Genomic DNA, 16,718 nt, shown 5'->3' with positions numbered 1-16,718 from the left:
ATTTATTCTTCTCTATAAATATTTATATTAGCTTTTGTTGTTCTTAAAATATTTTGAAATGTGCAGGGGTTAAGGGAGTCTTTATAATCAATGGTGTAGAGTTTTTGTTTATGAATAATAAACAACAGAAATAATACATTAATATAATTTTAAAATATTTTTTAATAAATCTAAAATATAAATTAAAAGTTACAATAGGAATTATTCTTAATTTTAATAATGCTCTTTTAGCATCTATATTCTATTCTAGTTTGTCTAAACAATTTAATTATGTGCTTATTGCAACAATTTGACAAAATGCTTGATGAATATTTAATAGCAAATTGCAAATTCTAAAATGTATTAAACATCATATATAGTTAGAGTTGTCAAATTCATAATAGTCCATGCATTCTGAAAACCTATTTTCTAACTATTATTCAAGATATTATACTCCAAGAGTTTTTCTTGAATTTTGTATTATATATATATATATATATATATATATATATATATATAGTTTTATAACTTCAAGTTTTTATAATAAAATACAATTATTTATTTATTTATTATTCTCTCATACTTTTAGAATATATAATAATATTTCCCAAATAACACAAAAAAAAAAACCTAAAAAATAATAAGTTATATTATTTATCAAATCATGGAAAGTAGCAAAAAAAAAAATTCCAAAAGACATGAAATTAAATATTAATTGGCCATATTTAATTTTTTAAAATCACCAATTCATTATATTTTGAATTATATACTAGATTATAAGCTTATTGTAAATTTATTTTAGTATTATTTATACTTAACTTATTTGATAAAAAAATCCTTGATATTAAGAACAAAGACTAAAATTTATTAATGACTAATGTGTTTAGCTCTCGTTAATTCTTATTTATATATCTGAAGATAATATTTAAAATTTAAACATAAATTTTTAATGAAGGTAAATTTATAAGTGTGTGTGTGTATATATATATATATACTCACATATCTCTATATATATTTGAACATTTTGATATTTTTTCCAAAAATTAAACTAAGATAATTATGTATAATTCGAATAATATGATGAAAAATTCACGAAATATTAACACATATACCAAACATGAGAATGAATAAAAAAATGTAACGAAGATGGTTTAATTCATACACAACTTATCGCTTGCTTACGAATGCTGGATGTTCCTCATCCAATGGATGGAAGCATCCAGATCAGTACGTCAAACCGAACCAGCTGTCGACGACGAACGTCTCTCGCGCACAACCACGGGGTCAATGGATGGATGAAATGTGGCGCGCGGTCGCGGGTGCCCGGGGGTGTTCATCACTTAGTCACCGTGGAAGAAGGGGTGCATCATCAGTAGGCAGCCATCGACGGAGGCGATATCGAAGACGAAGACGAAGCTTTGCTTGGAGGGGCGGAAGCAAGAGCAGTGTCGCCCTCGTCCCCTTTGTGATTTTGTTGCTGACCTAGTATAGTTCAGCTACATGTTATGTTGTCGGATTTGTAAGTGTTAGGATTGAAAGTTAGAGGAGAAGGGAGGAGACGGGATAGACAGAGGAGGGAGAGAGAGAGAGAGAGAGAGAGAGAGAGAGAGGGGTTGCGTGCGGGAGAATTGGAGAAAGGGTTGAGAGATTAGTGCGCGAAGAGATTGAGCAAGATGGCGGCACAGCATGGACAGATCAACGTGATGCTGGCGATACATGCGAAGAGAACGACGGCAGTGGATATGCAGAAGCCGCTGCGGAATTATATCGTGCAGCACTACTCGGAGCGGGAGGCACAGGATATGGAGGAGGATATTGAGGAAGTGAATAGGATGCGGAGCGAGGTGGAGCGATCAACGGATGCTCTTGAGGCGAGGCGGGACTTGTTGCAGCGTTACTTTCGAGCGTTGTCAGTGATGGAGTCGAGGTTTCCGATCAGCAGTGAGCGGGAGCACATAAACACGCTCCATTTTACGTGGTATGATGCGTTTAGGCAAGGGAGGAAAGGAACGCAGCAGAACATCCATTTTGAGAAGGCCGCAATTGCATTTAATCTTGGTGCTGTGCAGTCGCAGATCGCCTTGTCCGCGGACCGGACAACGCCGACGGGCTTGAAGCAGGCGTGTGGCGCTTTCCAGGCCGCCGCTGGCGTGTTTGCATTTCTTAGGGATAATATATCTATGAAGGCTGCGGGGACAGGGAACAATTCGACCATTGATATTTCAGTGGAGTGTGCTGGTATGCTTGAGCGGCTCATGCTGGCTCAAGCTCAGGAATGTTTTTTTGAAAAGGTCGTGGCAGATAACAAACCCTCCCTCTGCTCGAAGGTAGCGAAGCAGGTTGGGTCTTTCTACGAAGAGGCATATGCTGCCTTGGTGCTTCCTCCTTTGAATCAGCACATGGACAGGACGTGGGTTGCTCATGTCCAGCTGAAGGCAGCTCAATTCAATGCGGAAGCATGCTACCGAGCTGCCCTTGATTTACATGAAAAAGAGAATATACCGGAGGAGATTGCGCGATTGAAAGCGGGAAGCAGTCTCATTGCAGAAGCTCGGAAGCAGTCAAAGGGTGCTGCGGTGGGCCCTCTTCAGGATGTAGTTGCGAAACTGGAAACAAACATTATTCGCAATCTCGAGCGGGCAAACAAAGAGAATGATAGAGTGTACCTTATGCGTGTGCCTACCCCTGACAGCCTTCCTCCACTGACTGGCGCTGCACTCGCTAAATCAACTCCTGCAGCAGATGTTTTGGACGCTAGTAAGGAGAAGATGTTTGCTGGGCTTGTACCTGACTCGAGTGCCAAGGCGCTCTCGAAGTATACAGAAATGGTTGATGACATTATTAGAACGCAAGCGGAGAAGCTGCAGCAAGAGAGTGAGATTATGCGGGTGAGACTGAAAGAGATGGACTTGCCTGATTCCCTACGTTCATTGGAAGGGTCGGCTACTCTTCCAGATGATCTTCGGGATGATGTAGAGGCTGTTCAGATAGATGGTGGCCCTTCCGGCCTCGAAGCCGAAATGAGGCAGTTACGAGACTTGCGCCGCGTGAATGAGGAATTGCTGGCTCAAACTGAGGACCAATTGGAGAAAGAGGCTAGAGAGGATGCTCAAATTAGGGCACAATTTGGAACCAGATGGACGCGACCGCAGTCTAGTACACTCACAAAGACGTTGCATGATCGGGCTAATGGGTTTGCTGCCAATTTAAAACAGGCAATTCATCGGGATATTGCGTTTTTTTTTTTTTTTTTTTTTTTTTTTTTTGTGTCTTGACTTGGTTTTCTTGATGCTTCCAGGGTTGGTTATTCAGAATACGCTAGCCACCTTAGTTTTGATTGACCTCTTACTCCTGCCGTGATGTGTATGTGTTATGTACATGATCATTTTAGAGGTATTTGAGAAATTTTTGTTTTGTTTATTTACTTTCTATAGAGAATTCCCTGGACTTATTTATTTCTTATTATTACTGATTTAGTTGTGGGTGCACGTAACAGGCGGGTGATAGTGACGCTCGAATTGAGCGCACGATTCGTGACAACATGCAGATCATGAGCATTCTGGATGCGAAGCCGATTGAGTCCGCCTTACCTACTTTGGGTCGACCAATGTTGTCTCTGGATGGGAATGAGGATCAGATTGTTGGAGCATTGCGACAGAGGCTGACGGAGCTGGAACAGTGTGCGTCACAAAGAGCTGGATTAGAAGATATGCTCAAAGAAATGAGGAGAAAGGATAATATCCTTCCAAAGTTGATGACTACGTCTGGATCCTATGAAGATCTTTTCAAGAAAGAGCTTAGTAAATATGACTTAGTTTCTCAAGAAGTTTTCCGAAATATTGAGAATCAAGAGCGCTTATTTCAGCAAATCAAAATGCATAATGAAGCTTTTTCTGCTATTTTTAACCTCGAAGATTTTAAATCTCAAAAAGAAAAGGCTTACCACCAAGTTCAAGCAGCAGTTCAGAAGTACAGGGAAATTCGTGAAAACATCAATGAGGGGTTGAAATTCTATGTGACCTTGCAGGTTGATTCTTCTTTTCACCTTCATTGGCCTCCTTTTGTCAAGGTTGACTCAAAGCAGGCACTTTCTGCTGTCGTTATGTATGAAGCAGTTTTGGTCTTAATATGCTACAGAAAACCTATTGATTGTTTTCTATTGTGTGGTGTTTACTTACAGGATGCAATCACGAATTTGAAACAACAGTGCAGTGACTATGTGATGACCCGGAGCATACAGTGTCGTGAGATGATGGATGACCTGCAACGGCAAATTGCAGGGCTTTCGTTCACGAACGATAATAGACCTGCCCGCACATATCCGTCTGTAGGAGCATCTGCTCCAGCACCACCCGCTTCACATGGCCAAGATTCTTCTTACTATCATCCTGCTCCCACCGGCTCTGCTCCAGGTTACGCCGGACAGCTGCCAGCACGACCTCCTTACTATGCAGGGCAAAATCAGCCTGGAATGCCCCCTCCTCCATATTATTCGCAGCCCCCTGCTCCTCCACAACCCCCACATCAAGCACATATTTACAGTCAACCTCCATATCCAGGTTGGCAGGGGCAGTACTACAATGGGCCACCTGCACCACAGGCTCCTCCCGGTTCTCAACCTGCGGCTTCATCCCAGCCGCCATACCATGCTCCTCCGGCTGGAGGATTTTTTAGTCATTTTTACAAGCAGTGAGGAATCTAAAGTTCCTGTGAATAGAAGGTGTGTACTGAGATTTACGGTTCACAGATAGTACGTTTACTTTCATTTTAATCGGTGTTTTAACTTAGAACATTATTCGGAATCTTGAACATAGTTAGCTCGTGTGTCTTTCGCTTTCACATTTTAGGCTGTTTTGCAGTATCATACTTGAGAACGTGTTGTGTGATGTGACCTGCGCCAAACCTTACATTGCTGTACTGTAGATTTGACAAGTTTTTGGAAACACGTGCAGAAAGAGTTTTGTTTGGCGTCAATGAGACATCGCATGCTGGTGCGGGTTTTCTTCGATCAGCTATTCTTTATGCCAAGAGGCCCTTTGAGGTTTTGTGAAGGAATCATGCTGTTGTCGTCTGCGGTTTCCGCACTCTTTCAAGTGCAACATGGGGTGCGTGCTTAGTGATAAAAAGAAACACAATGTATATCTGTGTGAATTGCTTTGTTATTCATTCTTAGTCCAGCTGCTTTGAGTGTTTAAAATCATGTAAAGGAAAGGAGTAGGGTTTAAGGCATCTGGTTACAGAGGGCAACACAACGCAACCCATGAATGAATTGTGGTATATGTTGTCAAAGTGGGATGTCAAATTTTTAATTAAATTGCCGTCTGCACACAATTATCTATCTTATGAAATTGTGATGTGTCGTAATAAAGACTTGTCATCATGTCTAATTATTATATTACAAAAAATAATGTGTGGCAAAAAGTCTTTATGGTAAAACGTTTGCCATTGCACAAAACCTTTATAATATTGTGGAGTATCCTAGTAGGTGCTAAAACCTTCAATACAAAGCAAAAAGAGATATTTTATTTATATATGGTTGTTTTTATCTTTGGTGTAAACAAAATCAATAGAAATAAATTTATCTTCTTCTCTAGTAATTGTTTTAAATATATAACACTTAATTGATAATTAAATATGAATATGTTATAATTTGTTCACTCTTATCTATGACTAATCTTAATGTTGTTACACACCTTTTTAGTCAAGTTCAATTTTTTTGGCATTTTAATTCAAGTTAGTATATTATATTAATTTTTTACTTTTCTTGGCATATAGGTCATTTCTTTGCTCTACATAGAGCAAACATTGTGCATAATGCATATTTTTATTTTTCTTTGATTCATTGCCTCGCCTAAATCTTATACTTATGGTTAGATTGATTTAAAAGAAAAGAAAAGAAAAAAAAAAAAAAAAAAAAAAAAAAAAAGGCCATAAGCATGAAGATTTGATAGTTGCATTACAATTTGAATCCTTATCTTGTCTTATCTACTAACAAAATTTAACAAAAATCATTGCCCAAATTTAAAACATGCCTTTAAAAGATTTCGTAATATTAAATATATTTCAAAGCATCCAATTTACAATTCTTAATAGAATTTATTTGTCTAATTTTTTCAATATTATAAGAATGATAAATAAAAAGAAATGGGCCTAAGAATTCTTTTATTATGCTAAAAGCAATTATATCATTTAATAAAGCCAAGCTATGAAATTCATTTAAATATTTTATTTTATTTTATTTCTATTTTCGTATAATATATATATATATATATATATATATATTTGTACATCTAATAATGCTTTACTAATAATAAAATTATTACTAGTGCTATGTGTTGGCTCAAACAATTGAAGTTGATAAAATGAGTCTTTAACCATTGTGATAATATTGGCCTGCTACAAAGCAATAATATTTATAGGATTGCAATAGACCAAAATTTGTGCAAACAACAATCTCAATAAAATTGATTCTTTTGTTTTTTTTTTTTTTTGTTTTTTGTTTTTTTTTTTTTTTTTTTTTTTTTTTTTTTTTTTTTTTTGCAATATATTTCATTGTACAGAGCTTTTGACATCCATTCTTTAAATATTTTTATTCTTGGACATCATTTCAAAATAAATAATAGATGAAGTCATTGTATGTTTTAAGGCTATTAAAAAAAATAGAATTGTGAATATAAAGCAAAAATAAAAACAATAACATAAATAATACTCTTTTTGTAACTATCAAAGTTGACCAATTTTGGCTTCTGATATATATATTTTTAATGTTGATTGAAATTATAGTTGACCAAATACTAAATTTGGATATAAAATTTAATTATTACATAATATAGTTCGTTTCTTAAAGATTCAAAAACAATATCTAACACACTTATTGTTCAAAAATATAGTGTAAAAATAAATACTATGAGATTTTATTTAAGAAATTTATATTGGTACATTTGAATCTATGATTTTTTTTCAAATTTAGCTATATGGTCATGGCCTTATTAGACATATTTGAAGCAATATTTGATAGTTTTTTCTAATAGAAAAACTTTAATGTTAATATGACAATCAAAAAATTGACCAAAAATAAGATAATATAGAACCATCTACATATTATATATTGTTCTTTCTTATACTTTAATAACCCTTTCTAATTTATGCTTTAGTAGAAGGTGTATGTATTTTTATTTTTACAGCTTTATTTTTAGAAAATTATAAAAACATATATATATATATATATATATATCCATGCATAATCTAGCTACTTTAAAATGTCAATATCGGCTATAAATCATACAAGTTGTGATTTAAATATAAAAATGCAGTTGAGCCTCAAATTTAAGAAGCATAATTAAAATACTAATAATAGTAATAATAATATATTCATCAAGTTACAACAATTTATTTTTTTCATTTATTAGCTAAGAAGTTATCTCAAAATAATAATAATTTATTCATCGAGATGCCTTGAATTACATCATGTAATTTTTGAATTGGTAATAAAATATATATATATATATATATATATATATATATATTTAAAATATAATAACATAAATTTCCATAATATTTTAGCTAAAAGTTTCTTCATCTATCGTCTATGATTTTAATGCAGAATTTTTTTGATTAAAAGCTTTTTTTCTTTATTCTTTAAAAAAATATTCTTTTTCACCTTTGCAAGCTTCACCTGCATGTACTAACTAGTGTGCTTCTTAATTGTGCACATATTCTACTTTTTTGCAACAACCTTGATAATAAACTATTCTTCATCTTTTCTATTATTATATATATTCTTTTTTTATTCTTATTTTTTTAACAATAATGGTAAATATTAGTATGTCTAGTAGTAAAGTGTATATATTAGGGGAGCATACATGTTTTTTTTTATTATAGATTAGAATATTAAGAGTATTATTTTTTACATCTATAAAATAATAATTATATACTTTCAATTATTTAAATTTATTATATTATTTTAATAAATAATAATTTTATGTATTAAATAAACATACTTCAAAAAATCTTATAAATTTATACATAATAAAATTTGTCATTAAATTAATAATTAATGATTAATGTTAATTTATTAGAATTGTGATTTTAAATGCACAAGGTTGGTCTTTGTCTTAGTATGTTTATTTTTGTGCATTTAAAATTAAATGATAAACATCTTTGGTTTCATTTTTCTATGATGAGTTAAGATCTATGGGAAAAAATAAAAAATAAATAAAAAAAAGGAGGAAAAAAAAACAAGTATTAAACAACAAAGAAAACATTGTCATTTAAGGATTTTGCCACATATGTGTCCAATTTTTTAAATTCTAAGCATTAAAAAATATAACTTAATTACTATTTATTTATATTTAATAATACTATTTTATATTATTATTATTTTTAAATTAGAAAATTCTTTAAATAATCACTTCTTACTTTGTAATTTTTTTAATATTAAATAAAAAATATATTAACTTGCTAATATTTTTAAATATAATAATGGTGTTATTTTTAAATATTCTTCTAAAACTACAAGTAATTAAATATATATGAAATAATGTATTTTATATTTTAAAAATAATAGGACTATTTTGCCACCCTCTCTACTCTCTATGGTTGTTGCTTTTGAGAGTACTATTGAAAACTTATTTCCAAGTTTTGAAGTTTTTAGATCTAAAAAGGGGTACCAAAATATTTGTATCCTTTATAAGAAACTTACATATGTATGTACTACAATGTATGGCACAATTTATTAGCTTTTATTAAGATTTACAATTCAAACACTCAAAATGTAACAAATTCAACCTTTGCCCTTGAAAGTTTTCATACGAAATTGTGGGCTTTTGTTCTATCCATCATTTTAGAGTTTATTCTTGGTTGTTACTATTAAAATTTCAATCTTATAACATACATATATCAACAATTCATTCTATCACCAGTGTAATTAACTAAGACCAAGTTGCAGACAAGATTGTTGGTTCTATAACGTTGTGGTTGCAGCTAATGGATCAGTTTGTGTAAATAGCAACTAATTATACATTGTTTGAATACATCCTATCGGATTTTAGCTAAAGAGATTAGGAATTCCTCATTCGGAAATGCCGTCTCCGCAGAAGTCTAAAGATAATTGGAGATGCAGATGTGGTCAACTCTGGAAGAAATTGGCCTCCAAATCATCCCAACGAATGCATAGAAGTGCGTTTTGATCTAGAAAAGATTGATGCCGATATCATATTCATATTCTCATCATGCGAAGTATACAATGCTAGTTTCCCACAGTTGGAAATCATTGGAATGATTCCCCCCTCCTAATCTTACTACTAAATTAAGACTAAGCCCACCAAGTAGGCCTTTCTTTGAACATAATGTACAGACCTTAACTAGTGCTGATTCACTAGTCGTGCATCATAGCTAGTTCCACCTTTTCTCTCTCAAAACTGGAAGAGCCTGCGCCTTAACAGGGGCCACAACTCTATTAGAACCTGCAGCAGAACTCCGGGAGGATGGCTTGGCAGGGAGCGTGGTTCTTCTTGCTGTCTTGGTTGCAAGCACATTGCTGGTTGTTGGGGGCCTGTTATTCTCAGACTCCTGGACAGGGGAGTTGCCGTCTCTCATTTCCAGATCTTTACGGGGAGGGAGGAGGAGAGGGGATCTGAAGTGCACGGATTTCGGCTGTGGGAACCGGCTGCTGGGTCCTTTGTTAATAGGAGTAGATTCCAGGACTTGGGCTAAAGTCTGAAGACTGGCATCGAATGTAGACGTGTTGCTTGTAGCTATCAAGTCAAGCCCCCCACAGAGTCTCTGGAGCTCCTCTTCAGTGAAAGAGGCCGAGAGTGAGTTGCAGCTGCTTGAAACCGAGTCATGAGAGCGTCTAACTAAGGAGTTGACCTGCACTGCAGGTTTGACGGCAAATCCGGACCTTCGAGATCGGCCAGGTACACGTTTAGGTGGATTGTTAGGTGATACGTACTTCGTGTTGGAGGTCTTCAGAATACCTTTAACCCTTACCTGAACATCTGAAACGTCAGTATTTTGTGTAGGATATGCGTTCTCATTCGCGAAAACCTCTCCAGTGCAGCTGTTCCTCATCACCTCGCTTATGTTAGGGGGTTTGACCACGTATTCGACAGTTGGTGTTCTATCTATTGCATGCGAACCTGAACCGGCCTCGACTAGTGCGGGTCTTCGGAGTAAGGCCTCGACTTGTGTTTGAAGGCCCTGAGGTAGTTACAAAAGAGCCATTAGAGGACAAAAATTATGAACGATAACTTTTGAAGAGTAATCAATTTGTTTTTAAAAACGCAGATGAGAACTTACATTTACTCTGGTTGATTCCTGCATTGGTGTGGTACAAATCGCATTTGCTTTTAGTTGTTGCATTAATCTAGAGACCTCCTTCGCATGTGTAGCTGATGCAGAGTGAAGAGCTTCCTTGACTTCCTTCAATTCCATTTCGAGTGCTTCTTTAGATTGTACTAACTCAAGAGCCTCTCTTGCTTGCCTTGCTTCAGCTGCCGATGCATCTTTAGCGTGTCTCGATTCAGATGCTAATTTCTCAGCAAGTTTATCCAGAGATAGTTTCGACTCGACTACCAACTTTTCCATCGTTGCCTTCTGATCACGACATGAAGCATCAGCTACTAGGCGCGCACGTCTCTCGTTCAAGAGCTGCGCATCGAGATCTCCCATCTCTTTCAGCTGATAAAAAATAAAAAAGAGTTGATCAGCTTATAATCTAGGGAAGAAGTCAGATAGCGAAGGAGAACGAGATATCTACAGAAGTATGTGAGATAGTTCACAGTGACATGCCTTCTCAGAGAGAGCTTGGCACATCTGGTCTTTCGCCTTCAACTTCGTATCAGTAGTTTGCAGTTTTTCCTCGAGTTTTCTGATTAACTCATCCTTCAATCTACTCTCTTGCTTGCTCTTCTCAGCCTGCAGAACTCAGAAGTCTCGATTGTAAGTCCTACGTAGGACTTAACTGCGAGTCAATTCATGAAATGTAACAAGAAATTGAAGTAGATCTGGGAATCAGTCTTAAGATAGAGCGTAGCTAACCAGTTGCTTGTATTTAAATAGCTCATTTGAGTCTAAATGCTTTCTTGCAGGGCCCAGCTCAACTCCTCGCACTCGACTTGCGAAATTCAATGAACAAAGAGTCTCACTTAAATCAGCTTCATTAGGACTAATTTGTACAAACATCAGTGTCTTAGAGTCCCCTCCTGTAAAACCAAGAAAAACTGTTACATCGAGCACAAACAATGGTAATGAAAAGCCTTGAATATAGCAGCATATGGTCTGAGATCCGCCAGCGAGGAGTAGAAAGTAAGATACCTAAAGAGTCTTGCAGCAGGTGCGTAAGTTTCGAGTTCCTGCAAACACAAAGTAAAGCTTAAGAGATATTTTAACAGTAATTAAAATAACAAGTGACATTAATCATCAGTTGATCCAGAGGACATATCTGAACCGTAAACTAGATATTAAATAAAAGAAAAAAGAAGATAGAACCCAGTTTCCGCCCACACGGAGCCTACATTTCAGCACTGTTGGAGGATACCGCTAATTGGAAGGTGTGAGCACCTGAAGGGCACATGGCTGCTTTTCATTGCAAGAGCTTGGATCACGTCTCCCAAGGCTGACAGAGACTTGTTGATGTTCTGAGCCTCCTTGAGACGATCACCCTGGGCGTCGCTCTTCGCCACTCTTTCGCTTCCAGCCAGATCCACCAGCCACAGTTTGCTCTTAGTTACTTCGCCGGTTATCGTATTCTCACCTCTGACCATTACACAAAGCATGCTGTCCCAGGGAGAACACATTTTTATTAACATTGAGTTGTAAAAGCTTGTTAAAACCGAGTCTGTATTCATTGGGAGACATCAACAAGTTACTTTCATATGATCCGGTGAAAAACACACCAGTGGGATCGGCTGCTGTGATCGTTAGCACGGGTCGAACCCACAGTTCGGGAGTTACTACCCGCTTGAAGAACGCTCCAAACTTCTGCCATGCTGGTCACTCGAGCTTCTACTATACCCGGAACGTGGTGACCTCCTTCGGCAGCTTGTTTGATCTCCAATCTGCGGTTATTCAAAGACAATGGTAAATTCTTAGGCAGTTACGTACGACATGGAGGATGCCGAAGGGTGTCGTAGTCAAAATGCTGAAAATATTGGTGGTTCAATCGTGACTTATCCGTACTTCTTTGTGGGTTGATCCTGAGCAGCAACAGGAACCAAGAGATCCCGAATCTGCTCATTATAAACCTCCATTACGCTCACGGAAATATCGTAGTTGATTTCACCTTTGCGTTGCGCAGCTATAGTAAACAGTTCCTCAAGTGTTCTATAATTCACGCCTCGGTTTCCGGTAGAACCTTCCATGGTCCAGGTTTTTCCAGTCCCCGTCTGCCCATAGGCGAAAATACATACGTTGTAGCCATCAAGAACAGATACTACCACCGGTGCTGTGTCTGCAAAAACATCGGCTGTGAAGGGCAGCGTGTCAGAAATAAGGATAAGGTGAAGGCATTTGACAGCGAGCGTACAAGAACGGGCTCTTAATGCGACAGGCTTACATTGGTCATCTTGAGGCGAGAACACACGATCAAACTTGAATAACTTCTTCCCGGCCGCCCCGTGACGGACGACAATATCACCGCTACTCGCAGATTCGTATTCTGTTACAGAGACAGAATTTGCCAACAGCTCTGCTTGACTTAATGGCCTACACCTACAGAACACACGGATATTTCCTGCACATCAATTCGATGTGGAAAGTAAAGTCAGAAGTACATCATGGCAGCCGATCATGATATTGACACGGTACAGTGGCCGCACCAGTGAGTTGCTGATAACTCAGACGTGTCTATGAATGCATTGAGATTTCACCTTTCAACTCGAGGACTTTATTATATAGTTGCTTTCGTTCGTAGCTTTCGTTCGCATATTTCCTTCGCAAGTCTTGGTGTTCGGTTACTGCATACGATAGGCGATAGATGAGTATTCACATCATGGACGGAGTCGCTGAGTTAAAAGTCCAAAAAACGAAGTGAAAAACAGTTCTTGAGAGATGAACAATTGCGTGACAAGAGCTCGAATGTAGAGCAGTAGAAGGCTTACAGAGGGACTGAACAGATCTTGTAACAATCGAGGGGTCAGGGAAGGAGGCAACCCATTCATTGGCATTATTTAGTAGTAGTTGTTGCTCTTTCTTCAAAGCAACAATCTCCTCGTAAGCTGCGGCTACTTGAGTGAACCATCTCTGACGTTCTTGACAAGTACGTTCTTTAATTGCGTTCATCTCGCTGAGTTGATTCTCCACCGCAGTAGCTGCTCAATAAAAACAAGAACGCCAGAGATGTGTCCTTAGCTACTAACGTAAAAAGATTACAGAATAGGAATGTGTGTAAATGACCTACTGCACATAGAAAAATCGTACCTAAAGAATCAACACAAAGCGATTTCGCGCACAAATCTTCACGCAGCGTATCATTAACGCGATTCGAGTGTTGCAGAGATATCCAAGCTTCTTGACACTCGTTCGTCAGCTCCTTCACCCTGGCTTCGTAATCAGATTTTCGTGTTTCATTGTTGCACTGCAAACAATGGATGCGTCAGAACACGTACAAACTGCCAAAGTGTGTTACATCGTAATCACATCAAATTGGTAACAAAACAAACCTCATGATGGGGAGCCGTATGTTTGGTGATATGGCACAGCTCCTTCTCCTTTAAAAGGAACTCGTGCTCACAACCAAGGGGTTTCGTATTTGGTGGGGTTTTCCCAGTGCCTACAATTAACTTTTTTACCACAGCGGAATTCCGAGAAAGTCGCGTGCAACCTGTTGCAGCAATAGTAATATGTGAAGAGACAACGAGACGTATGAGACCTCTTCACATAAAATGAAAAATTGCAGCGATACAATTAGAAATCCTACATTCGTATCAACATTAGCGAGCAAAACGAAAGAAAATAGAGGTTCATGGCACTCACTCGGAGGAAGTGCAGAGTGGATACAAATGGCGCTTATGGTCGGACTCCCGGTCAGTCCCTCAAATGTGATAGAGAGAGTTCCATCGGTCGTTGAAGTGCAAACACTAAGGATCAAGGCATTGTTTGACCCGACTTCTTCGTACACGTCCAATTCTGAGATGACCTGCGCGAAGAGGTCGTGAATATCCAATCACAAGTGCAAGCTCAATGAAGTCAAAAGAGAATCATACTAAAAGAGAATACCTGCGGTGCATACCTTCTCCTCTTGAACGGCAACATTGAACACCCGCATTCCTGGCGGTCCATCTCTGAACGTGATTTCGGCAAAATGAAGATCCACCAAGTAGTTGCCGTTGGGAAGATCTCTGAACGAATAAGAAAAATTCCCGTAACGAGAGGACTGGTAAAGACGTGCATCAGGAACTCCGGAAATCTCCTTCTCAGTTTTCAGGGCTTCACCGCCAGTATAATAGTCATCTTTGCTGTATGAAATTCCATGCGGCTCACTATCGAGGGGCAACCCCCCACAGTTGATGGCAAGGATCACATCATCTGCAGGTAGGTACACGTACTCGTGAGAGAAGATGAAAGAAAGTGATTTACATGTTAACTATCCTATGAATACAACACATGATGCGACTCCGTGCCAAACGTTACAAAATTTCCAGAACGAAGAACGAATACAAAAGGTCGAGAGGGATGTAAACCTGCAGAGAACGTACGCATGTCCGTTCCCTCTTCGAAAGAGAAACTTTCCCTCTTCATTGCGCTAGCCAAAACCACCACATCCTCGGCTTCGACATCTACACTTGACTGTGACAATTCTTGTTGATCACTGCACTCTTTGGTTGGAGTGAAGTACTGATCTGCAATATCATACTCCTCAGACTTTGAGTTTACCAACATGACTCTACCTTTTGATGTTTCAGCGCCATTGTAGAGGATCGAAGCAACCTCTTGCACGTCGTCACTAGCTATGGCTTCTAATCCAGCCGCAAAAGGATTCTTGTAGAAGGCGTTGGGATGGCCATTCTGAACCTGAGAGGATGAAGTAGGTAGGGAAGTATTGTCATCCTTGCATTCACCAAAATTGTTGGCACGATTATTGACACCAAGCGGCATACGGGTGTCATCTGCTCCGGAGGCAGTTGCTACAACTTCGGAAACCAGAGACTGTGGGCGAAGAGAGCCGATATCATTGATGGCTTGTAGTTCCAGACTGTCACACCTATCATTTTCAAAACTGAACGAAGAACGTGGATCCATTACTGGAACCGCTTGGGCGCTCGTTGCCGCCGCATCGAAACTATCTTCAAGGGCGAAGGCAAACGGACTTTCCCTAGTAGTCGGTGCCTGACGATTTTCTGCTGCAATGTCGGATTTACTGCCATCCTTCTGCATGGTATTTCCGATCGACGATGCCATATGTGACTCCATATCTTCATGGAAATTGGAGCCTGACTTCTTGGGGGACAAGAGCCATTTCAACTCGCCCTCACTGAAAAAGGGCCAGCGATTGCGCAGCTCTCGGATGGGTGGGTCTGGCTGAACTCCATTCATGGGCGAGGGAGGAAGAGAGAGACAAAGAGGACTTGGCTTGGCCATTTCGGGAATTTGGGATACCTTTAAAATGGTCTTCCACTGTTCAGTCCATCACATCACAGATGCCCATGCACAGTTCCTGCAGACATTGGTGAAACACATTCTCAGTCACACGTCCCATAACCAATTACCTTTCGCTTAAAATCGTACACCTGGCCCTCCAAAATTGCGACACTGTGGTAAAAAGAACCATGTCTGCAAATAATACGCACACAGGAGCTCACATAGTGCGGACGCCTGGTTACATGACTGACTACTAAATCGAAACATATAAAACCCATCCTGGCGAACTGGATTGGCTATTCAATTAAAGGACCACGAAGTCCGCAATACCTGTCGAAAAACAGGTCAAGGTAATCGAGTAACTCGAAGTGCGATCACATCACACGAAGAGATTGCACACTGGGCAGCTACTGGAAGCACGATGAGAAATGGCGAGTCACGACGCATGGTTCAATGACAGAAACTAATAAGTATTGCTCAGGTGTCCTCGACCAGAACAACTATCTCATCAAGGCCAACCAGGCATCGAAAAACATAGCCTGCATCCTCAGATTTAGCGATGCTCGCTTAAGTGTTCGATACGCAATGATGCGCCTTTCCACTCATTGCCTCCACGTGCATCAAGACTCACACTCTTGAATAACCCAGATTACAGTTGCCACCCAAGCCAATTCAAAGACTGCGCAATGTCTCAGGTACGACAACAAAACGCACACACGCGTCACTCCACAAAACTACGACTCACAATCAAGCAAACGGATCCACTAACTTCCAGATTGATCTGAACCCACCTCTGGACAGAAAAGGCGGAGCAAGGTGGAGGCGGTCGGAAGAGACACAGTTGCACGGGGGCGAGAGAGACATAGATTGCCGGACTGGCTAACATCTGAGGCGAACAAAAAGAAGGAGTGGGGGTGTGGAGGGGAGGGGGAGTCGAACAAGACAAACCCGCCGGCAAATCGAAGCAGAAGGGCGAGATGCTTGAAAGTGCAAGAATGTGGCACCACAGCGTCAGCGTTCCGCAACGGCCTCTGACTGCACAATTCAATTTCAAACCAGGAGGGAAGGAAGGAGCCGTTACCTCGCCCCCGCCATTCGCCAATTCGTCCGCGCTCTGTTTCTCACGCACGTTCTCTCCGTTCTCTCCCAGGTCCCCTTCG

The 16,718-nt window shown here is 38.9% G+C and overlaps 2 protein-coding genes across 3 annotated transcripts; one reads left to right on the top strand and one right to left on the bottom strand.

Annotated features, from left to right (window-relative positions):
• Nucleotides 1-1,353: 1,353 nt before the first annotated feature.
• LOC112276362 (vacuolar-sorting protein BRO1) lies at nucleotides 1,354-5,317 on the top strand. Its single transcript, XM_024507607.3, has 4 exons — nucleotides 1,354-3,194; nucleotides 3,476-4,006; nucleotides 4,160-4,699; nucleotides 4,932-5,317. Exons 1-3 carry the CDS (start codon nucleotides 1,653-1,655, stop codon nucleotides 4,670-4,672), a joined length of 2,586 nt encoding a protein of 861 aa, XP_024363375.1. The 5' UTR covers nucleotides 1,354-1,652; the 3' UTR covers nucleotides 4,673-4,699; nucleotides 4,932-5,317.
• A 3,844-nt stretch (nucleotides 5,318-9,161) lies between these two features.
• Nucleotides 9,162-16,489, bottom strand: LOC112277046 (uncharacterized). 2 transcript variants are annotated; one of them, XM_073531133.1, is made up of 17 exons: nucleotides 16,350-16,489; nucleotides 14,667-15,634; nucleotides 14,210-14,511; nucleotides 13,954-14,116; nucleotides 13,641-13,801; nucleotides 13,399-13,555; nucleotides 13,080-13,289; nucleotides 12,849-12,935; nucleotides 12,536-12,712; nucleotides 12,160-12,445; nucleotides 11,877-12,038; nucleotides 11,542-11,757; nucleotides 11,296-11,333; nucleotides 11,020-11,183; nucleotides 10,771-10,896; nucleotides 10,279-10,659; nucleotides 9,162-10,179 (listed from the first exon to the last, which is right to left on the bottom strand). In XM_073531133.1, exons 2-17 carry the CDS (start codon nucleotides 15,556-15,558, stop codon nucleotides 9,373-9,375), a joined length of 4,329 nt encoding a protein of 1,442 aa, XP_073387234.1. In that variant the 5' UTR covers nucleotides 15,559-15,634; nucleotides 16,350-16,489; the 3' UTR covers nucleotides 9,162-9,372. The 2 variants fall into 2 exon arrangements, with proteins under 2 accessions (XP_073387234.1, XP_073387235.1); XM_073531134.2 differs by lacking the exon at nucleotides 16,350-16,489 and adding an exon at nucleotides 15,889-16,028.
• Nucleotides 16,490-16,718: the final 229 nt, after the last annotated feature.

Source organism: Physcomitrium patens, chromosome 24, assembly GCF_059467195.1.
Source record: "Physcomitrium patens ecotype Gransden chromosome 24, ASM5946719v1, whole genome shotgun sequence".
Lineage (NCBI taxonomy): Eukaryota > Viridiplantae > Streptophyta > Bryopsida > Funariales > Funariaceae > Physcomitrium > Physcomitrium patens.
Note: the sequence above shows the minus strand (reverse complement) of the source record. Positions and strands in the feature narration are given on the sequence as shown.

Excerpts from the sequence above, each read along its gene's own strand:
- LOC112276362 (XM_024507607.3), top strand. The coding sequence starts at position 1,653 with ATGGCGGCACAGCATGGACAGATCAACGTGATGCTGGCGATACATGCG. Across the intron at positions 3,195-3,475 it reads TTGCTGCCAATTTAAAACAG|GCGGGTGATAGTGACGCTCG; the intron begins GCAATTCATCGG and ends TGCACGTAACAG. Across the intron at positions 4,007-4,159 it reads AATTCTATGTGACCTTGCAG|GATGCAATCACGAATTTGAA; the intron begins GTTGATTCTTCT and ends GTTTACTTACAG.
- LOC112277046 (XM_073531133.1), bottom strand. The coding sequence starts at position 15,558 with ATGGCCAAGCCAAGTCCTCTTTGTCTCTCTCTTCCTCCCTCGCCCATG. Across the intron at positions 14,512-14,666 it reads AACGGACATGCGTACGTTCT|CTGCAGATGATGTGATCCTT; the intron begins CTGCAGGTTTAC and ends ACGTGTACCTAC. Across the intron at positions 13,556-13,640 it reads ATACGGCTCCCCATCATGAG|TGCAACAATGAAACACGAAA; the intron begins GTTTGTTTTGTT and ends CATTGTTTGCAG.